The 23,420-nt window shown below is 42.3% G+C and overlaps 2 protein-coding genes across 6 annotated transcripts in view; one reads left to right on the top strand and one right to left on the bottom strand.

Moving 5' to 3' along the window:
• KAT7 (K(lysine) acetyltransferase 7) overlaps positions 1–17,013 on the top strand; it is a 33,801-nt gene extending 16,788 nt beyond the window's left edge. For all 5 annotated transcript variants that reach the window (XM_015570855.1, XM_006774238.2, XM_006774237.2 and 2 more), the window contains 9 exons: positions 445–543; positions 3,515–3,625; positions 5,310–5,501; positions 9,002–9,091; positions 9,320–9,460; positions 10,500–10,593; positions 13,824–13,970; positions 14,370–14,476; positions 15,359–17,013. In XM_015570855.1, the coding sequence (XP_015426341.1) occupies positions 445–543; positions 3,515–3,625; positions 5,310–5,501; positions 9,002–9,091; positions 9,320–9,460; positions 10,500–10,593; positions 13,824–13,970; positions 14,370–14,476; positions 15,359–15,460 (1,083 nt within the window). In that variant the 3' untranslated portion in view covers positions 15,461–17,013. The remainder of the gene's footprint in view (positions 1–444; positions 544–3,514; positions 3,626–5,309; positions 5,502–9,001; positions 9,092–9,319; positions 9,461–10,499; positions 10,594–13,823; positions 13,971–14,369; positions 14,477–15,358) is intronic.
• A 5,374-nt stretch (positions 17,014–22,387) lies between these two features.
• The window catches only part of TAC4 (tachykinin 4 (hemokinin)), a 10,068-nt gene continuing 9,035 nt past the window's right edge, over positions 22,388–23,420 (bottom strand). The window contains exon 3 of the mRNA XM_015570809.1: positions 22,388–23,064. Within this exon, the coding sequence (XP_015426295.1) occupies positions 22,841–23,064 (224 nt within the window). The 3' untranslated portion in view covers positions 22,388–22,840. The remainder of the gene's footprint in view (positions 23,065–23,420) is intronic.

Here is a 23,420-nt window from a genome sequence, read left to right as displayed (position 1 = left end):
CATCTAACGTCCCTGTCCTCAGTGCTTGGGGGATAAGCACTCTGTCAATGGTAGCTACACTTCTCTTTGTTTATCTTTGGCTCTATTCTTACTCAGTTTTTAAATTTTTATGTCAGTGCTTGTAAAGTGGTAAGCTTTCAATAAATGCTTATTGGAATTGAAATGATCTTTATTTTACTACTTTTGCTTTGGTGGAGACTTCCATCCTTCATTTATGTTCTGTTTGGGTTAATATCAAAATAAGTACATTCTTGACCTCATATTAACTGACAGGGCAGTCGATTTGGAATTTTAAAATTGCCAATCATTTTAACATGGTGGTTGTAACACATCTGACATTCCCACGCCACCCCCTCCCCAGTTTGTTGTCACTTTCATTTTGAAACTAATTACACAATAAGTTTTCTACCTAGCTTGCCAATTTTCTCCTCTTCTTCCTTTTAGGCACCAACAGACAGGCAGCTGCGATATAAGGAGAAGGTCGCTGAACTCAGGAAGAAAAGAAATTCCGGGCTGAGCAAAGAACAGAAAGAGAAATACTTGGTGAGAAAAAGTTAACTACTTAATTAGCATGAACTTCTTTTGGTTTCTAAGCTTCTGTTTTTCAGATTTGTTGTTTGGTATTCTCTTAAGTAGAAGGGCTGTTTTCTGGCAGTTAGAGTTTACTAAAATCCCCCAAAACTGGCTGTTAGGAGTGGAAACCGGAGGTCTTCCAAAAAAAAAAAAAAAATACTGGTAGAGTTTAGATGAAAAAAATAGTTCAGTCCTCTAGTTGTTTGTAAACTTTAGCTTTAAAAGGTTAAATTTACCCTCTCAAATACCATGATAATGGAGATGTCTGTTTAAGGGGAAATATTCAAAACAAGCTGTAGTCCACTTACTTTCATGGAAAAATAAAATTCCTACATAATAAAAGGTATTAATTTGGTGATACAATCTATAAATCTTTTTGTAGTATTTTAACTTTTTTTTCTAGTTTTAAAAGTAATGTACATTTGTAGTAGGAAATATAGAACAATTAAGAAAAGTATGCAGAAATAAACATTAATCCTACTACCTGAAAAATAACCAGAGTTAGCATTTTGGGATGTAGCCTAGCTTTTTACATAATGCCTTATTTACAAAATTTGGTTATTACTATAAATACAGCTTTGAATTCTATTTTTAATTTAATATCTTAAACTAATTTCCTCATTTTTGTTAAAATTTCTTTTTTTAAAAAATATATTTTATTGATTTTTTACAGAGAGGAAGGGAGAGAGATAGAGAGTTAGAAACATCGATGAGAGAGAAACATCGATCAGCTGCCTCCTGCACATCTCCCACTGGGGATGTGCCTGCAACCCAGGTACATGCCCTTGACCGGAATCGAACCTGGGACCTTTCAGTCTGCAGACCGACGCTCTATCCACTGAGCCAAACCGGTTTTGGCATTGTTAAAATTTCTTTAAGAAACTTTTGTATACCCTGGCCGGGTAGCTCAGTTAGTTAGAGATCAGTTGTCCGGATGAATCCACCATGGTTGCAGGTTTGATCCCCTGTCAGGGCACATACAAGAATCAGCTAATGAATGCATAAATAAGTGGAACAACAAATTGATGTGTCTGTCTCTCTCTCTTCCTTCCTCGCTCCAAAATCAATCCATCAATAAAAAAAATTTAAAAACATTTTGCATAACTTTAATTTTTAAGTAAAGATTTACTTTATTATAAACCTATTAACAAATGCTTAACTCCTGAAAATACCAAAAAAATAGAGAAGAAAAATTACAGTAAAAATGACCCTCCAAAATATAAATCACTGTTAACATTTTGGTATGTGATCGCTCAGTCTTTCTTTGATGCGTTTTTTTTTTTTTAATTATTTCATGGAGGTGGAATGTTTGCTTATTTAGTCCTTAGAGTAGATTATTAAAAGTATGGTTTGTCATTACTTAGGCAGTCAGCATGCCGTCACTAAGACAAAAATATGCTAAACTGTATTTACTTTTTTGGTAGTCATCACTGTCTTGAAAATGGCCTTATGAATAAATGGAGATGGGCGAATGTGAGATGAGTTGTGGGTTGTAGGGTGAATTTGTAGCTAAACACTTATACTAGACTGTGTGGGATGTGTAGAGGAAGGACCCTGCAAGGTTGTATTCCTCTCTTTGTGGTGTTCAATGTTTTTATCTACAAATTGGGTAGAGGCGTAATGGTATGGTAACACATAATGCCATTTATTGAGTGCCTGTGCTAGGCACTGTGGCTATGTTGCTCCCATAATCTGTAGCAAAGATGGATGGTGTTTCACCTATTTTATAGATGGGAAACAAGTTTAGCGAGCTAATTCGCCAAGAATCATACAGGTAGAAAGAGTGCCTGCAGTAAAATTTCCTGAAATTCATCTTACAAACATCTGCTTTCCAGTTGTTTGGGTGAGGTTATTTAGACCCAACCTTCCTGGTGAAAATGCTGGATAGGATTTTTTTTAAGTTAAAAATAAAAAAAGTTCATGAAACTAGAATAATACTTAGATGTAGTCCAAATTGAAAAAGATATACATCAGGTAGGCCCAGGTTAACCTAAAGAAACTTTACTAGGCATACAGGTACTGTTGAATGGTTTCTTCATGTGCTAATTGAAATCTGTAATGTTCTTCTTGGGGTGAGCCATTCACTCCTCCTAACTGCCATTATCTTCTATTCTCTGGGTGGGAGGTGGAGTCTAGGATGGAGTGGGAAGGGCTAGAATCAAAGGTTTAAAAGGGAAGTTCCTCTTGTAGGATGTCTTTCCAGTGAAAGGATACTTGTAGTGAATGCCATGGTAAGGTTTGATACTTGTTTAAAACTGGATTATTTTAATGTTTCTGATTTTCTGACTGTTTCCTCTTGTTCTTGCTTAGTATTTAGTAAGATATTTTTCAAAGGGGCTAGCTAGTTTTTCATACATACTTGGGCTGGAGTTCTAAAGTGAGAACATGACAATGCCTTTGGCGGACAGTGTAATGATGGCGAAGAAGTTCAAGGGAAAGAATTTACAGAACACTTTCATACAGCTGCCCTTTCCTACCTGCAAATTTACCTTTCAGTCTAAAATCTCAGACTCTAAGGTTTTGAGATTTGTTTTTTTGTTGTGTTTCTTCTACATGAGGGAGTTTCCACCAGGGTTTCTTCCAGATCTCAGGATTCTAGGCATCTGTAGTGCTTTTGGGTTTGTTATACTTATTTATACTGTGGTGCACATCTTCAGAGGGACAATTGGGGGGGAGGGGGGCGCGTAGCATTTTTATCCATGAGGTGCTCATTTAGAGATGGAGAGGTGATAGGAGCATTTCCTTTCCAGATTCACCAGGGCGAGTATGGGTGTTTTCTGGCGTTAACCTACCTGGTAAATGGCATGTCTGCCAAATCCATGGTGCCTAGGGTAATGCCTGGCATATGGTAGGCATTAGAAAAAATAGCTTGGCATCGATTGAAATGAAGTAGATGATGTTCTTAGAAGCAGAGAGTCTCACGCTCTGGTTGTTTTCCTAGGAACACAGGCAGACCTACGGGAACACGCGGGAACCTCTCTTGGAAAACCTGACGAGCGAGTATGACTTAGACCTTTTCCGAAGAGCACAAGCCCGGGCTTCAGAGGACTTGGTGAGTAGTGAGCCTCTAGCTGAGGACCATTTGTGAGGAGCAGTTCGCCCAAGAAAAATGACTAGTGATCAGTTAGGTGGGAATTAATGGACCTTGCTGCTTGAATCCCTTTCCCCTTCCCCCAGCTATCCTTACTTGAGACTGTCTGCCTTCCCATTCATATTTAAAATTAATTACCCCTCCTCCCTCACCTCATTTCCTGATGACCTGTTTGGTGGAGGTGGTTAGCTGAACAAAACAATAGGTACCCCCCTTGCCTCTAGTAATTTGCAATTCTGAGAACCTGTGGACTGGGAGATACCCTGTTGTTCTCTTAAACTGGTACTCCCCTTTTCAGGGGTGCCTCAGCCCTTCAATACAACTGTAAAAGAATAAAAAGAATATTGAAGAGGGATAATGGAAAAGGCTGTTTTTAGACATTTTAGAGTTAATCTTTTGACAAATCCAAGTTTTATAATTAAGCTGGTTTTCTGTTCAGATTTTTATCAACAGTTAACATTTAGTTTTGATACTGTCGGCAGAATTTTCAATAAGTTTGCTTTATGAAAATTGTGATTAATTAAATGGATTGAGAGGATCTCTGTAAAGTAAATCTCTCCCTCTCTTTTTTGTTTCTTTACATTTTGTTGACTACTTCATTTAAAAATCTTCTGATACGCTTGTTGGAAGTTTTGTAGGTGGCAGGGCTTGCTAGCTGCTCTTGGCTGGGATGGGTGGCTTTGCTGGTTTTCTCTAGGTGTACTCTGGAACCAGGGCATTCCTAGGCCAGTCTTTCTCAATGCTCTATCTGGTTCTGCTTTAAAATCCTATAGCCACCTCATAGCCACTGAGTGGAGATAGATATCCAAACATATTTCTGCTTCCTGGACTTCAGATTTCAGAAGTAAAGCACTGTCCATGTTTCAAAAAACATTTTTTAAAGGACTTAGGTTGAGAGAGTGGGTTTATGTCACGTAGATGTACATAGGGCTGGAAATATGTAAAGCACATTCTAGATATTTTTTTCAGTTTAATTTTAGAATGTCTTATAAAAGGTGGAGGGTTTATATTAGTGGTAGATTGCCTTTTAGAATTCAGTTTAGTTCAGACTGGTAAGAACACAATTTTACCAGAGACTTGTTCTGATGTTCAGGAGAGGAGACCCTAAGTGTCCTAAGTAGCAGAGAAAAGCTGTTCTTCACTGGGACCTATACTAAGCCTTCCCTATTACCCTTGGCCATGTCGCCAGCCCTCTTTAGTTAGCTTCTCATGAGTTTAGAAGCCAAATGTGTGTGTGTTTTTTCATAGCTTAGCATGATGGTTTACATAGTTTACAAAAACAAAGATGATTACAGTTGACATGGGTTTGAACTCTGCAGGTCCACTTAAACATGAATGTTTTTCAATAAATACTAAAAATGTATTTTCTTTTCCTTATGATTTTCTTAATATTTTCTCTTCTATAAGCTTACATTTGTAAGACTACAGTATATAACATACTAAAAACGTGTTTATCGACTGTATGTTATCAATAAGACTTCCGGTCAACACTATACTATTAGTATTTATGTTTTGGCGGAGTCAAAAGTTAAACGCCATTTCAACTGCATGGGGCGGGGTGTCGGTGACCCTAACCCTCCATATTGTTCAAAGGGGAACTATAATTCTAAACCTCCTTTGACTTTTGGTTTCTTCTGTACAATAGGAGAAGTTAAGGCTGCAAGGCCAAATCACAGAGGGGAGCAACATGATTAAAACAATAGCTTTCGGTCGCTATGAGCTTGATACTTGGTACCATTCTCCCTATCCTGAAGAATATGCCCGACTCGGACGGCTCTATATGTGTGAATTCTGTTTAAAGTACATGAAGAGCCAAACGATACTCCGCCGGCACATGGTAAGTTGTCTGGGTTTCATGATCACGTTGGCAGTAAGCAATAGGATCTCTACATTTTGACATGTGTCTTAATGACAATTATCGAAGCACCTCTCAGTGGTCCACAGGAATGGGATGAAGGCATAGGAAATCAAAGGCCACATTAGGGTGGTGGTACACAGCCTGTGGCTTGGCTGGTGCTGGGTAGCACTTAAAGCAGCCAATGGCCTTTATCCACATCCTGTCATACACACCTCCCTGTCTTTTTTTCTTGCTGCTTGCTCTTTTCCATTGTTCTTTTGCAGATGGATGACCTCTGCCCTTAGTTTTTAAGTATTGCAAATTAGATGAAAATCGACTTCATTAACAGAATGGGTCCTTTGGTGCCTTCTGAAGTTGTTTATTGCTTTTTTTCGTTTCAGAACATCCTTCTTTTAGGAATAAAGACTTGAATCTGATTTTATTGTTGACAAATATGCTTATTAGCTATTTTGCCACTTTAAGCCACCTTTCTTTCCCTGGTTGTGGAATTAAAGTCTTAAAGGGACTTTCTGCCATGGAGTAGGATTGAGGAAAGGGTAAGGGACAGAGATAACTCTTTCAGACAGGGAAACCTTTCTTTTATCTTGTTTCTATTGTCCTAACATAATTTGGCTCTAGGCCTTTTAGGGTGTCTCTCCTTCCCCTTCCATCTTTACTTCCCAAGGTTTCCATATGGTGAACCTTCATAATCCAGGCTTCCCATGGTTTCTGTTCTTACATTCCTCTCCCCAGTTTGGTGATACTTTCTTTGTGTGTGTTTCTAACTCTGAAGCACACAATCTGTAGCATTGTGGCCCAAAACCACTCCTATGAATGAAGCCCTTCAGACTCTGGCACGCTTGACTTGGGGTGAGAAAAGCGTGCTGGAGGGGAGGTGATGGGCAAAGACTGGTGGGGACACTAGGGCACAGGGGAGGGTGGTATCAGAAGGACTGGTCTCCATGAGTGTAGACCATGGAGATAAACTAAAGTATGGTTTTGCTATGTGAAAGTAAGACTGCTATTTTTATTGATGTGAACTACTTACCATTTTTGCCATTTTTTCTTTTTGTTTCTGGTTATTTAGTGGCACTAACCAATAAAACAGCCAAAGGGGGCAAGAACTAGTAATAGGTGGAGAAAACAGGGTCTGGATAAATCTGAAGGTCAAGTAAACATTCTGAATTTTTGAGGATCTCTACTGTATTATATGAATTACAAAAACCAAATTTCAGGAAATAAAAACCTACTTTACCTAGTAAGCCATACTTCTGATTCCTATTGCTTCAGGCATAATCATTGATTGGGCCCGGTTTGGCTTCTGTTTCTAAACTAATTGTGTTAGTTTGTCCGTTTTTGGGAAAAGCCACATGAGTAAAGGGGTGGTGGTGATAGGGACACACTATAGATGAAACTTTTTCAAAGCAGTTCCAATTAATATTTTGATTTGCATGTGACAAATTAGGTCATGATTCTTAAGTTGACCAAAAGTCACAATAAAAATATAATGGAAAATGTTCTGGATATGTACATATGCTTTCTAAATGTATTTACATAAAACCTTTCAAGAATTCACCTATTTACAGCAATGATTTTCAACTGGTGTGCTGCAAGAACTTTTTAAAACATACAATAATTGACTATTTAGTCAGAAGCACTGGCATCTTTCCTCTTAGATTGTAAAATACAAAAAAGACAGGCAACACAATAGCCGTCTGTCCAGTGTGAATGCCCTGTCTTGAACATGTAGGTCATCTAATAGAGCTGCATCTTATTGGTCAGGTTGCATAATAAGTTTGCATTTGATTAGTTGATTCTTTTTTAAGAATAGTTTATTGATTTTTAGAGAGAGAGGAGGGAGGGAGAGAGAGAGAGAAATGTGAGAGTAACATTGATCAGTTCTTAACACCCCCAACGAGGGATTGAGCCCACAACCTGAGCATATGAGCAACCTCGGCATGTGACCAGAATTGAATGGGCAACCTTTTGGTGCATGGGACCTGTGACTGAAAGGTCCCAGGTTCGATTCCGGTCAAAGGCATGTACCTTGGTTGCAGACACATCCCCAGTAGGAGGTGTGCAGAGGTGGCTGATCGATGTTTCTCTCTCATCGATGTTTCTAACTCTCTATCCCTCTCCCTCCTCCTCTCTGTAAAAAAATCAAAATATATATTTTTTAAAAAGTAACCTTGGAACAAAAAGGATAGGTAATTACAATCAAAACTATACCTTTTTTTTAGAGAGAGAGGAGGGAGAGAGAGAGAGAGAAATGTGAGTAACATTGATCAGCTCTTAACACCCCCAACGAGGGATTGAGCCCACAACCTGAGCATATGAGCAACCTCGGCATGTGACCAGAATTGAATGGGCAACCTTTTGGTGCATGGGACAGCGCCCAACCTATTGAGCCACACCAGCTAGAGCTGATTGGTTAATTCTTGGAACCAGAAATTCTTATAAACAAGTGTAGGCCTGATTTTTTAAGAAGTAACCTTGGCCCTAACTGGTTGATTTTCAAGGATAGAGCATCGACCTGCGGACTGAAGGGTCCTGGGTTTGATTCCGGTCAAGGACATGTACCTTGGTTGCGGGCACATCCCCAGTAGGAGGTGTGCAAGAAGCAGCTGATCGATGTTTCTCTCTCATTGATGTTTCTAACCCTCTATCCCTCTCCCTTCCTCTCTGTAAAAAAATCAAAATATATATTTTTTAAAAAGTAACCTTGGAACAAAAAGGATAGGTAATTACAATCAAAACTATACCTTTTTTTGTCAGATTGATAAAAAATATACTTTTTGGCATGCTGCAGAATTTTAGTAATTAGTTTATGTGTGCATGAGATGGAAAAGGTTGAAAATCCCTGATTTACAGCAATGGCTGGCTGGCTGCTTTACATCTGTTAACAATTGAGAGTAAGGAAAGGGGTACCTTGTGCCCCCTTGTGGCCAAGTGCCCTGCCGGCGCTGCTGGGGGCCACCCTCCACCCCAGCTTCCTGCTGCAAGCTGCCTTGCCTCCCCCCCCCCTTTTTTTTTTTGCACAGAAGGATTTGCTCCTACTTCCTTATGTAACAAAGGGGACACTTGGGGCAACCAGAGCAGTTATTGGTAAAGGTGAGAGTAAAGCACTCCGATCTTAACTCTAAGCTGCTTGAAATAAGCTGCTTAAGGATTTCCTGTTGTTGCAAGGCATTTTCTAATAAGCAAGGCTATTTTTATTTATCTGGCTTTTATGTAGTAGATGGTTTTAATCTCCTGGATTGAAACGATGCCAGAATATAACCCAGAAAACACTCCAAACTGCTAGAAAATATCCTAAATATATTACAGTGACTTAGAAGCCTTAAATTGTTATACTGAAAACATCTTGTTTTACTACATGTTCTCAAGTGTGTTCAGCTATTTGTCATCTCAGCTGACTAAAATTGTAGTTCTTTTTCGCTTCTGAGCAGCAATCTTGCTGGGAAGTTGGTTTCCCTAATGTCCGTTCCATTCTCTTGCAGGCCAAGTGTGTGTGGAAACACCCACCTGGTGATGAGATATATCGCAAAGGTTCAATATCCGTGTTTGAAGTGGATGGCAAGAAAAACAAGGTAAAAAGTGGTGACCTAAGAAAGGGGGGTGGTTGTACATTGACAGGTTTCAGAAGGAATTTGTTTTGTGTCCATCTCACCTTGTAAAGAAGATAGAACTCGTCTGTTGGCCAAAATACACACTTTCTGCTTCATTAACTACAATGGTCTGATCTGTAATTTTAGGCCTTTATCTGATAAGTTCAGGAGTCACTTGCCCACACATGAACTCTGTTTTTCTGCTTCCAGATCTATTGCCAAAACCTGTGCCTGTTGGCCAAGCTTTTCCTGGACCACAAAACATTATATTATGATGTGGAGCCCTTCCTGTTCTATGTTATGACAGAAGCGGACAACACTGGCTGTCACCTGATTGGGTATTTTTCCAAGGTCAGCAGGATCTGGAGATTAAGAAGCTAATGGTCTGAGCAGGGTGATTGATGTTTGCACTGGGAATGCAAATCACTGACAGGAAAAGGTCATATTCTGGGTAATGATGACAGCCCTTCCCTTTAAAAAAAAAAAAAAGGAAAATCCATGTCAAAGATGGTTTAATGAAAATGTGCCATTCTTTATTAAAAGCTTCTGGTTTATTCATTTCTGGACTCGAGGGTTGGACATGCCTATTAATTACTGGCCAGAGCCCTGCCTACTAACCCACAAGCCCACAACTTGTAGTCAAGCCAACTCTCCTGGCTTTGCCCTCTTCTATGTTATTAGCTCGAAACCAGGAGTATATTCCTTTTGCCATATTTTTTGGAAAAAAACAAAAACACAAAAAAAACTGGGTTCTTCCCATGATAATGCCACAGTGCCTCTAAAGACTCAAAGCCAGAATGTGTTTATGACTTTTTAAGATAACAAATTTATTAAAAACACAATTCCCATACCGTACAATTCACTCATTTAAAGTGTACAGTGATCTTCAGTGTGGTCGCAGAGTTGTGCAATTTTCATTACCTCGGTAAGGCCCGTACCCATAAGCATTACTCCCTATTTCCACTCAACCCCTCCCAGCCCTTCTGTCTCTGTTCTAGACATTTTGCATAAATGGGATCCTACAATATATGATTGGATTGTTTTTGACCTCCTTCCAGAATGGGGACTACTGTTTGGGATCTCTCTCTTCAGTAGGCAACCAGCCCCCTTTTGAGAAATTGCTTTTGAAGGAGCTGCCCTAGCCTGACTCTGCAGTCTAATCCGTTTGGCCCTGCTCTGTGACTATAAAAAGCCCAGAGTCAGCCCCCTTAAGAGAGACTGGAGGTCTCCGAGCTGGGGAAACCCTGGGGTTAATGGCTTGGCCATCATAAAGAGTGTGTAACAGCTGTGAGCCGGACAGCCACTCCCAGGACTGGTTAGCCAGATATTTTGCAAGCAGCCTTATTTTGTATCTGTCTGCTGACACCTGCTCATCTGTTCTTGATTTTAGGAGAAGAATTCATTCCTCAACTACAATGTATCCTGTATCCTTACTATGCCTCAGTACATGAGGCAGGGCTATGGCAAGATGCTCATTGATTTCAGTAAGTGAAACTGCTAAGCTCCGAATGGCAGGGAACACGTGAATATTGTCTTTTTGTCCTGTGGTCCCTACAATTCCTGGCGTGGCCTGTGTATACTGGTACTAAGTGAACGAGTAAGTCGGCAGAACCTGAATATCATCAGTTGGCCTGGTACACATTGAATACAGGACCCTGAGCTTGGTAGGAGATTAGAGGAGAATAAAGTAAGGTTGTTAGGATGATCCCAGCTTGGGATTTATGAACAGCACATACATGCGTAAGGCATCAAATCTGTTCGTGGGTGTTAGGGATTTCAGTTTTGTAAGGGCTTTTCTAGAGGCAGCCTGTATACCTGATCGAGGCTTTGGGGCTCATTAATTATGGCTTCTGTATTTGGGAATTTGCCTACTACCTAGAGCTGTATTTGTAACCCCAAAATCAGTATTCTTGGCAGAGTATTGGCAGCAGTACTTTTGCTGCCATTTGTGGGTATGTGTGTAGCAGCAAAAAAGTCACCACACATTTCTATCTGAGGTCAAACAGGTGCCTTGTTTCAGCTGTCTCGGTGTAATCAAGTGTTCTTTCAAGGGTCTGTTAGTGTCATATTTTTCATAGTGCTGAAATACTGTCTAGAAAGGCTTTGATGTACATTACAGAGAAATATGTATTACACTTCATTCGGGATAGGTTATTGTGCTGTAAGTTCAAAGTTACTGTATCAACAATATCTGTTGAAGTGTTGTTAAACAGAAATACATAAAAAGGTTACATATTGATTGGTTGATGAAAATGTGACCAGAGGCTTGCAGGAACCTAATTCTATTTTCCTAGGAGCAATGATTCAGTATTTTATAATTCAGTGTTTGCAGTGACTTTTTAGAACATAAGTACAGTGAATAATGAGAATCAACTGTATCTTACTGCGTTCACTGTCATTCCACATGCTTTAGTCCAAATTAGAATTCTGGGGGGGGGGGGGGGGGTTTGGGGGGGAGGGGAGATTACATATCTTTAATGGGTAACACCTATTACCAGCATGATTTTTATGGAAATTTTCAAACATATACAAAAGTAGAATAATCTGTCTATCTTCTATCTATATAAAAGCTTAAGCGACCAATCGAACTGTCGCTATGATGTGCACTGACCATCAGGGAACAGATGCTCAATGCAGGAGCTGCCCCCTGGTGGTCACTGTGCTCCCACAGGGGGAGTGCCACTCAGCCAGAAACCAGGCTCACAGCTGGGAGCCGCTGCAGCAGAAAGCGCTGCTGGCTAGGTGGCAGGCACAGGGGGCTGGGATAAGCAGGCGCCCGGCCCCGGTTTGGGCTTCTCCCTGGCCTCCTGCTGCTTCGGGCACTGCAACATCCCCAAGGGGTCCCAGATAGCGAGAGGGTGCAAGACAGGCCGAGGGACCCCACGGTGCACGAATCTTGGTTTACTTATATTCCCACCCTCAGTTATTTTAATATTGCTAAAAGATAAGATCTCTTACATATAAGAACACCCAAAAAAGTTCTTAATATAAATTATAGTCTTCAAAATATCCTTATATTGTGATTTTTGTTCTTATTGTTACTCAGATCCAGATAGATTTGATATATTGGAATTGATAGATGTGGCTTGTAAAACATTTTTAATCTGAAAGTTCCCACTCCATCTCTTTTTCTTTGCTATTTAGTTGTTGCAGAAAGCAGGTTCATTTTCCAGTATTTCCCAGACTGAATTTTGCTGACTGTGTCCTATAGTGTTAATTGTAAATGTTTAGATAGAGGCTTCTTGAGATTCGGGTCCCCCCTTCCCCCCCCCAAACTACTTCGTGGGTGATACTGAAAAAATCTTTTTTTAAAGCAACTTTACTGAGGTGTTATTTACATGCCATACATTCATCCATTTTAAATGTAAAATTCAGTGATTTTTTTTTACTACATTTAGAGTTGTGCAATAGTCTTCACAATCCAGGTTGAGATTTTCATCTTCCCCTCCAAAAAAATCTTTTTTATTAGCAATGATTGATTTCCCAGTTCCCCATCTCACCAGTTTTAGCATCTACTAATCTACTTTTTAAAAATCCTCACCCAAGGATGTGGTTTTGTTTTTGGGTGTTTTGTTTTTGTTTTTTAAATGTGATTTAGAGAAGGGGGGGGGCATCAATTGGTTGCCTCCTATACATGCCCCAACCAGGGGTCAAACCTGCAACCTAGGTATGTGACCTGACTGGGAATCGAACCTGCAGTCTTTGCTGTGGGATGATACTCCAACCAACTGAGCCGCCAGCCAGGGCTAACCTTTTTAAAAATACTTTAAATTTTTCCCCATTACAGTTGACATAGTAGTTTCAGGTATACAGCATAGTTATTAGACATTTATATAATTATGAAATGATTATCTCAGAAGTCTAATACCCATGGGACACCATACATAGTTATTACAGTGTTATGGACTAATCTACTTTTTGTCTCCATGAATTTTCCCATTCTGGACATTTCATGTAAAAGGAAGCATATAGTCTGCTCTTGTCTGTGTGGCTTCTTTCATGTAGTATAAGTTCTCGAGGTTCATCCATGTTGTAGCATGTATTAGTACTTTGTTGCAAAGACTTTATAGCATTGAAAGAGCATGAATGACTGAGAAACTTTCTTTCTTAGCTCTTCATCTTTAGAGGTTTCTCACTGAAAATCTTTTTAAGGTAATTGGATTACATTAAGGGAAGGCAATCTCAGGACTATTAGATCTTCAGGAAAATTCATCAGGGCTTTTACCAGTTTATTGAAGGATATGATAGGCAAATATATAAACCTCCAAGTGAAAGATGCACAAGGCAAGGTATGAGGTAAGAGTGTAGTAGCGCTTTCATGCCCTCTTCAGGTATAGTTCCGATAATCTATTAAAGTTCAAAATGTGAAAAATAAAAGCTATGTAATGAAATGGCTTCCCATCCCAATTCTTATGTATCCTGTTCCTAACTCACACCTACAGATAACCATTGCTATTAAAGTTTCTATTAGTCTTTCAGAATTTTCAGTGTCTATTATAGTAAATGCAAATATACATTCTTCCCCTTTTGCTTATTCAGAGGCAGCGTACTCTACAACAGCTATATAGTATTCCACTGAATGAATGAAGTTGACTGAACTCTGCCTGGTACTGCAGAGTACTTCCATACGACTTCATGTTGGCACATTGTTCTTTTCTCTTAGGATGGGATATGGTATTGCTAAAAAAAAGCCTGTGTGTTTGTTCCCTGGCAGGTTATTTGCTTTCCAAAGTGGAAGAAAAAGTTGGCTCCCCAGAACGTCCCCTCTCAGATCTGGGGCTCATAAGCTATCGCAGTTACTGGAAAGAAGTGCTGCTTCGTTACCTGCATAATTTCCAAGGCAAAGAGATTTCTATCAAAGGTTGGTTTTTGACTCTAGAATGGTTGTTACCCAAGATGTTAACTCCACTGAATATTTTAACTTCTCCACTTGGCCCTATTCGTGCTTTGTAACCTGCAAAGATAATGCCCCATTCTGTGTTTTCTCTGGACCTAACAGGAGGCCCACTGAATATGGGTCTTTGAACTTGATTTCTGCAGGGGCCAAGAGGGGTTTCTTGCTGTAATGTCTGTTTTCGTAGTTACTTGGACTGGTCAAATGAATGCTTCATAAACTTTTTCTGAGCAGGTTGGGTTGAGTATCAAATGCTCCAACCATCTGGAGATCATTTGCATATCCTGTAAGGGGGAGGGATTTAGGAGGGGACTGGATCAGGGAGTCTGCATTTTGGCCAGGTTCTTAATAGATCTTCTGTTTCAGAAATTAGCCAGGAGACAGCTGTGAATCCTGTGGACATTGTCAGCACTCTGCAAGCCCTTCAGATGCTCAAGTATTGGAAAGGAAAACACCTAGTTTTAAAGAGACAGGTAAGTTTTTATCAACTGCTTGCACATTAATAAATGTCCCTGGAAGCCTAAACAGCAGAGGACTAACACTAACACTGTTAGTGTGGGGCCTTACTCATCCTAAGGGAAGGTAACCTTCCCTTCTTGAAGGAGTTTGACTATGTGCATCTTTTTATATGGACTCATTTCTTTAGCGTGCAGTGATGCCTCCATCGGCTTATCCTACCTTATCCTATCAGAAGCTTTGGTAGCTCCTGTCTCATCTGGATGGCACTAGTTAAGCAGCTGTATGTTGTACAACACTTCTAGCATTCAATAATTTTCTTAGATTGGAGAAAATTACTCATCTGTAGAGTGGAATGAATAAACTCCAGGGCTTGTGAAAGTGGTTTTAAATTCCTTCCAGAAAGCTATCTCAAATCCATTTTCAATTTTAAAAAAATATTTTTTTATTGATTTCAGAGAGGAAGGGAGAGGGAGAGAGAGATAGAAACATCAATGATGAGAGAGAATCATTGTTTAGCTGCCTCCTGCTTGTCCCCCATTGAGGATCGAACCTGCAACTTGGCATGTGCCCTGATGGGAAATGGAGCTGTGACCCCTGGTTCATAGGTTGATGCTTATCCACTGAGCCACATAGGCTAGGCCATTTAAAATATTTTTAGTTGGCTCATATTTATCGTTAGGGAAGATGAATAATGATTTTCAGCTATTACTAAGGCTGTATGTAGTAGGAAGAATGGATTCGCTAGTAAAGCATTTTGTAAGTTAAAGATAATTTTTTACACCTTAGTATATTATTAAACCTTTGGTGAGTCCTCCTTTGCTAACAGTCATGTTGGAATTCATGTATCATGCCATTTTAGTTTAATGTGTGTAATTTTCCCCATTTTTCTCCTCTAGGACCTGATTGATGAGTGGATAGCCAAAGAGGCCAAGAGATCCAATTCCAATAAAACCATGGATCCCAGCTGTTTAAAATGGACCCCTCCCAAGGGCACTTAAAGTGACCTGTTACCTGAGCCAGCGAACCCCAGCAGTAGGAATCCGTACCCTAGGGATCTGTCTGTCATTTCTGTCGCTCTTGTGATTGGCAAGTACAGTACCCTTTGGGAAGGCCATCCCCTCAGGACTGTCCTGGCTCCGACCTCCATGTGCACTGCAGACGCTGGTTCTGAGGAACTGTTGTTTCGGCCTCAGTGAGGTTGCCCGGATGGGATCTATATTAGACTTGAGCGCAGGTCCCTCATAGCACTGACCCAAGGTGTTCTGTTTGGTCCTGTCCCTGTCCAGTCACCGGTTCTCTCCTCATGCTCTCTAGCCCATGAGGTTGTGTTGTGTCTTCTAAACTTGTAATAGTGCTTCTTGCCGCCTGGTCGCCAGACCTCCAAATATAGTTGCCACTGCCGGGACCTTTCCAATTATTCCTTACACGTGTGTTTTGGACGGGCGGGGAAGAGGTAACACTGAGCGCGTGTGTGCTGGGAGGGGTCCATTCCTTTTGGGTTTCATCTCACTTTAAATATTTTCCTCCATTTTTATGGAAAGACTCGTTTTGATCAGTGTCAGGCTGACCAGAGCCAAATCCTTTTGAAGCTTCCCCCAGGGATTAGTCTTGAGAACAGCACATCCTCTGTGCGAATGAGAGGGAGAGAGGGAAGAGGCGGAGATTCTGTGTCGAGTTCACCTGTGGGCAGTGGGCCGTGTCTTGGTGGAAGGGAATGAATGCTTTTTGCCTCACCAGAAAGTGCCCAATAGTAAATGTTTTCCTCCCTCCTGACTCCACGCCCCCATTGTGATTGCAGGTGCCAAAATAATTTCCCGCTCTCCCTTTCATACGGCATGTGGACTGGTTCATTAACTGCAAAGCCATTTCACCAGTACCAGTCTGACCTCGCACACCTTTATTTCACATAAGTTGCACTGATTTCTGTCTGAACATCCCCGGAGAAGTGGAAACTAATTGAAAGTCTCTCCACCCATGACTCAGCAAGGCAGAATGGCCACCCGCCAGAGTTTGCTTCTCTTTTCAGCAGTGCCTCACCCCTCCTCTAGGCTCAAGTGCTTATGCCCATCCAAGAACTCCTCCATTTCCTTCCTGGGATTCGCCACCGTCCCCCTCTTCTCTGATCTCCTATCTTTGGTGGTATTTAAGTGAAGGAAGAAATGCTCCCTCTAATTTCTCTCTAGCCCATTATAACCTGCTATTTTGGGGCAGCTTTTGATGTGTGACATGTCACCCTTCCCAACTTGATCGCCTGTAACACTGCTGTCTTCTTACGGAGCCCTCACCACAATCCCGACTCTGGTCATTTGTGCCTTTCTCTTGTCATCTCTGTACACTACTTAATATTCACTGTGGGTTGAGGGGAGCTCATTTTAAGCATGTTCAGTGGCAGCTCCCTGCCAGTTTCAGTGTCACTGTTAAAATTTATCCAAAAGCAACTTCACTGGGGGTTTTCTTAAAGGGTAAAGGCCTTTTATTGAAGCTAACCCTTCCCCACATGTGGTAGAATGTGCTGTTCTATATCTACTCAATAAAGCATGTTCTCTGCTTACGTCTGTTTCACCCAGGAGGTCTTATTACGAAATGGTGCAGCTCACCTGCTACTAATAGGAAATGCACTTGGGGTCTGTGTTCTCTAACGGTAAACTATCGAGGGGTGTGGTTTGTGGCTGTGGGATATCTCTTCTCTGTGATGCAGCCGATCTGCAGAGGGTATGCTTATTCTGAACTTGTCCAGGTGGTGGAATAAATTCTCGGCCTTACTTTGGTTCCAGCTAATAGGTATGTGTAGTGTAGCAAGGACTAGTCAGTATTAGTCATTTTTTTCATTAAGCTCATTTCCTCTGATTTCAAGGGCAAATGAATCAGTAGGAAGTTAGGATAGATGGGCTACAATTAATTGATGCTTGTGGAAAGGTGGGAAGAGGTGTCTCCCTTCTCATCTCCAGCTCATTAGCCAATAGTGAGCTGTATCACCTCTAATCATTGACTCTCGGGTTGCATGATTCCTGAAAGTAGCTCTATTTTCCTGCAGCGTTTACCCAGTGCAGGGGAAGGGAGGTTGGGCACTTATCTCTATGATGGAAAGGAGGAGGGTGGGGTTTGTATTTGCTGGGGTGGTTTTGCTCACCATGGCCAGTAGTGGTGAGAACCCATCCCTACGGGCAGCTAAGGGTCCTCCTTTGCAAAATTAAGAGTCCTGTGTGCCACTTATGAGGGGTGGAGGGTCGCACAAAGAGAAGCTTAAATAAAATGACGCTTAACATTTTTCTTAGTGGATGATGTGTGCCCAAATCTCACGGTTCTAAATATTTGCATCAAAGGGAAATTATGCTTTCACATTTTGAGACCATTGAAGTAGGTAATATTGACCATGGGAATAGAATGGTGAGAGGTCAAGGCACTTGAAGCTTTGTGCACAGTCCGGGTCCCCAACCTCTACTGATTGCCACCCCCCTTTCTTTACATAAGGATACAGTAAGTTCTCACTTAACATTATCAATAGGTTCTGCGCCTTTAAGTGAAACGATGTTAACAAAACCAGTTGTACCATAGCTAATTGACATAAACAGAGTTAAGTTCCTGCCACATCTCGTCAACTTACAACAAAATGACATTGAACGAAATGGTGTTATTCGAGGACCTACTGTAAAAGGATTTCTCTGGTTTAAATCACAAGTATAGGAACAGTGTTAAACTTTCTTGTCAACTTGTAGGAAAACCGTCTATCCTCTCTGACTCCTTTTTTATCTGCACGGAAGAATCTCAGCTGCTTAGGCTCCTTCGTTAGAAGAGCAAGTCTGGCGTTATTGCTGGATCTGGCTCCTGACCAATCCTCTCCTAGTTAGGTTTCCTTGCTTTAGCCACCGGCTCCCATGCTTCTTCTAGTGGCTTCCACTGCAGGAAAAATAATGGAACTGGTGAAAACTTTTGGACAAAGGATGTTAGTTGATTCTGTAAGCAGCAGGTGGGGGCCAGAGACCTAACCCAGGAAGTAAAAGCTGTGCCCATTCTGGCTCTGCTGCTGATTTAGGAATAAACTGTTCAGTAAGCCCTTCCTTTACGTGGTTTCCTTTAGTCCTCACACAACATCACTGCAAGGTGGGTATTCTGTCCCTTTTCCACGTGAGAAAATTGCAGCTCAGGTCTTGCTGCTGAGATGCAGGAACGGAATGAGGGCCCTGCTTCTCAGATTCCAAGTTCCATACTTGACAGTGCTGTCTGGTAGCCTCTGTTCCTGGCTTCCCATTTCTTTCTCATCAGGGAATAGTCATTTAATTTCAAACATGGTGTGCCCTTGATATAGCAGGACGATGCTTTGACTTGTCCTCAGCTTTGGTTTATCCCTTTCGTTCTGGGCAGGCCTAGCTGGGGTTAGGAATGTCCTCAAGTGAAGTTCAAGGTCAAGATTGAAACTATATATGAAAAGCCAGTATAGGAAAATAGACTACAGCTTGCTTACAGTACACATTCCTCCTGGAATATGAAACAAGTGAGAAGTGGCTTTTTGGATCCAAGTGACTTTCAGGGTGGTCCTAAACACGCCTGCCTGTCTTTGAAGAGCACGTGAGAAGCCAAATGACATTAAAGAGACTGTTTATGAGGTGCTAAGATCAAGCACCTCAGCTCGGCAGTGATCCTTGCTTTTGAAAATGTAAGTATTGAGTCTTTTAAAATTCACATAATGAAACTGCACACATTCATGTATAGCTGAAAAATTGAGCCCTTGAAGTCCATTCCTGGACGGGAGTTAGAAAATAAAGTACTCTGATTTGAGAAAGCAGGGATCCGGCTCCTGCCTGCCTTCACAAACTGAAAGACAGCTAGTTCTTGGTGTGTGCAGGCTCAGGTAACCCATTCAGTGAGGGAAAATGACAACTAAGGAGAGGCCTGGCTCGCTGGCTTTGAACATTCGTTTCCTGCAGCCTCGCAGGTGCACATATGTACAAAACTACTGGGGTTTTGCTTGTTAATGAAAACTAAATGTGATGTGTGCTAGGAATTCTAGAATTTTAGAAACCGTTTTAGCTATGCATTGGGATCATGCAATGACAGTTGGATCTCCACTGGTTTTACCTCAGCACCTTTTTTTTTTTAAAAAAAATATCTTTATTGATTTCAGAGAGGAAGGGAGAGGGTAAGAGATAGAAACATCTATGATATAGAATCACTGATTGGCTGCCTCCTGCATGCCCCCTACTGGGGATCAAGCCCACAACCCAGGCATGTACCCTAGACCAGAATCGAACCCGGGACCCTTCAGTCCACAGGCTTGCTCTCTATCCACTGAGCCAAACCAGGTAGGGCGACCTCAGCACCTTTTGATATAGATTTGTGTGACATCCTCTTTCAGACTGCTTCCTAGTGTTGGGGGCAGTATAATTGCCTACTTCCTTTGTGGCATCTTCAGCGAATACCAATAAATGTTACTAAGGAAGAAACAGGACTGTCTAGTGATGAATAGTGTCCCCGGTGCTGAAATATCTTGTGTCTTGTGCAATACTTATAGATGCAGGTCATGCCACCACTGCTTTGGGGCTTGGGGGTTTGTTTATTTGTGCCCAAGAGGAGAAAATAACCTGTGCCATTGCACAACTTTGGCTCCATTGCCCTCAGATGGTCTGTGTGAGATATAAACACCTTTGTTCTTGACAAACCATGTTCATTCCAAGAAATTCATCTTAACTGGCTATTTGTTTCTGGGAAGAGCTCACTTTATATTTACTCTGTTCCGATGTTATTAGAAACCTACACTCATCTGACAAAGGAGGTGCAGCACATCACCTCCAGAGATGGCCAGTGTGTCCTATCTCCTGTGTGGGCTGGACTTCTGACTCATTAAATGTGGCAGAGTAGCCCTATCTGGTGTGGCTCAGTGGATACAACATCAGCCTGTGAACTGAAGGGTCCCAGGTCCCATTCCAGCCAAGGGCACATGCCTGGGTTGCGGGCTCCTGGGCCGGGGGGGGGCGGGGGGGGGAGCCAATCAGTGATTCTCATCATGGATGTTTCCCTCTCCCTTCCTCTCTGAAATCAATAAAAACATTTTTTTTAAAAAGTGTGGCAGAATAATATTTTGGTAGCTTCCACTTTTGCTCTTGGAAACAAGCTGACATATTCCCAAACCGGAAGCTTGAGTTGAACTGAATGTTTTGTGCGGGACTAAATAAGAGAGACCACTTGTAGAACTGAATGCTGCAGCCAAGAGCACCAAAAATTCAAATGACATCCTCCCAGCTGAACACAGCCTCCCCTGCTGATACCTTATGGTACAGAAACATCCAGCTGAGTCCTGCCAACCTAGAGAATTGCGAGAAACGCTGGTTTAAGCCATTAGTGGTCTTCGGATGGTTTGATAACAGCAGTAGGTAAGTCAAAGAAGAGGACTGTTCAAACTAAAAGACTGGGACTCGGTTTGGCCTTGTCAGTCCATTTACTGCTTTCCTCTGATTGGAAGCCAGATGTGCCCAGAAAAGGGACACCACCTGTGTAACTCCAGGGGGCACTATTCATACTCCATTTAATGGCCCTCAGAGCCACCGCAGCCCTGTGTTCATTCAGCACATCTCCGCTTGCCAGTCAAATTGCTTCTGAGCCCCCTGCCTGGCCTTGGAATTCTTGGCTGCCTCCTTGCGGAAGTGGATCAGGAAAAGTGACTGTTCTACTATCAAGACATGGCTCGTCACTCTCCTGCTCAAGAACTAACCTGGCTTCCCCTTGCTCATTGGATTAAGTTCTCATTCTGGCTTTCAGGTTTTCCCCTGGGCTGGCTCAATCTAACAGTGTTCATCATTCCCCTACACGCAGACTCACTGCAACCAGATCAGTCTCCAGCCCCTTTCCTGCTTCTGCTGGGAAAGCCTCCAGCATCCCGGGAGGTGTGTCCATTAGACACAAAGTAGTACTATCGGCAAAGGGATACTTGGAAACACCGAGTTGAAGTTGGATATCAATATGTTCCTTGTCTTCATGGTTTTTCAAAGCCTCCCTCTTGGGGTTTCCATGAGGAAGAGACAGAATGTAACATTTCCTGGAGTGATCTGATCTGGAAGGGGCTTTTTTTTTTTTTTTTTAAGTGATGAGTTTTTTTATTGAGGTGAAATTCACATAACATACAATTAACCATTTTAAAGTGAGCAGTTCAGTAGCATTTAGTACATCCCAATGTCATCCAATCTTGGCCTCTATCTAGTTCCCAAACATTTTCCTCACTCCCAGGGAGGACCCCATACTCTTGAATAGGTGTGGAGTTTCCTTTTGGGATATACTTCCTTTTTTAAAAATATTTTTCTATTGATTTCAGAGAGGGAGAGACATCAATGATGAGAGGAAATCATTGAGCGGCTGCCTCCTGCACACCCCCTACTGGGGATCGAGCCTGCAACCAGGGCATGTGCCCTGGAAAGAGCCTCTTGAGAGACCAGAATGCTGGGGTTGCGTGGGGGAGGAGGGTGGCGGCAGACTTTTGGAACTTAACCTACCTGATCAACCAACTGAGCCACACTGGCTAGGGCTCATCTGCCCTTCCTTTTAAATAGCTTAGTGCCACCCTATCCCCCCAAGAATCAGATCCCCTAAAACATGACCCAGTTCCTTCTTTTTGGAGAGGGACACAGAGATGGTCAATGTTACGTAGCCTAGTGAATTGATGAACCTCCTTTACTGCTGAATCCACAGAGCTCCCAACTCATTCAACACCTTGATGTTTATTACCTAAGTGTGCCCTCTAGGAGTTTACTTTGGTTGATAGGCCCCTTTCTAAGCATCCTGGGATCCTCTGTGTCTCACCTGCCTATAAACCACTGGGCAGGGACAATGGTCTCCCCATCAGGCTGGGGCTCCCTGAGGTGGGGGAGTGTTTCACTCCAATGGAGCGCGTTTGAATGCCCAGGGAATGACCAAGGGCCCGTGTCCCCATAGCCCAGCAGTTACCCTCCACAAGAGAATGGATGAAGGACCGGGGATCCACTTCTCCAACTCAGAAGACATGTGGATTTGGGTCCTTGAGATCATGACTGAGTCGGGAGAGTGTCTGCGTTCAGGCTGGGGCTGTTGCCCTTACCTGCGTTGCAAACCTGTTTTCCCATTCTAGGGTGGGGACCAGGGCTGTTAGTGTTGCCCTTCGCAATTCTGGGAAAGGCCCCTGGCCTGCTGATGTGACTAACTGCTGGGCATGGTGCAGAGCCCAGGCCACTTCTGCCTTCTGAAATGTACTAGAGAAGAAGCCATCATTGTTCATTCATTTATTGAGCCCCTACTATGTTCTGGGCATAGAAGATAGAGAAGGGAGGGGGGCAGACTCATCCTGCTATGCAATGAAATAAGAGTGCTGGGGGAGGACAAGGTCACTCCAGCATGAGACTGACAACAGTGCCCATTTATGCACGACGGCTTCTTGAGCCCGGGAGTCCTGGAAGGAGCCCCACGGTGTTCACTGCGAGCCTCGTGGGACATGCCGGTGTTGAGCACAGGACAGACACAGAGAAGAGAGCTGGCCTGGCCGGCTGGTCAGCTGTAGCGTCCAGGTATGGAGAAGGGTTTTCATCCTCTGGGAAGCATGGGATGGGGGCTCTCACTCTGGCCCATGGTCCTCGTCCTCTGCCTGGGAAGAGTTTTGTACATGGACGGTGGTTAAGGGAGCGTTGCCTGGCTCCTCCTCCACCCTTGGAGCCTTCCCTAGTCACTCCACACAAGGCCCTCCATTTGCCTTATTCATGTTTCTGGCTGTAGATATCTAGGGTGACCCAATTACAGACTCACCTGCCATTTCTTTCATTATTCAGTCGTATGTGCCTCAAGAGCATGGACAGAGCCAACCCTCAGTTATCCTTGTAAAGGAAGGGGAGTGGTAAGCCAGTACTTAAAATCCCAAAGGTCCTCCTGGGGTATGGAAAGTGCCTTGGACAGGGAAACAGGAGACTCAGCGTTTAGTTCTGGCTCTGTTACCAGCTCACTGAA

The sequence above is a fragment of the Myotis davidii genome, unplaced genomic scaffold (genome assembly GCF_000327345.1).
Source record: "Myotis davidii unplaced genomic scaffold, ASM32734v1 scaffold327, whole genome shotgun sequence".
NCBI lineage: Eukaryota > Metazoa > Chordata > Mammalia > Chiroptera > Vespertilionidae > Myotis > Myotis davidii.
Note: the sequence above shows the minus strand (reverse complement) of the source record. Positions and strands in the feature narration are given on the sequence as shown.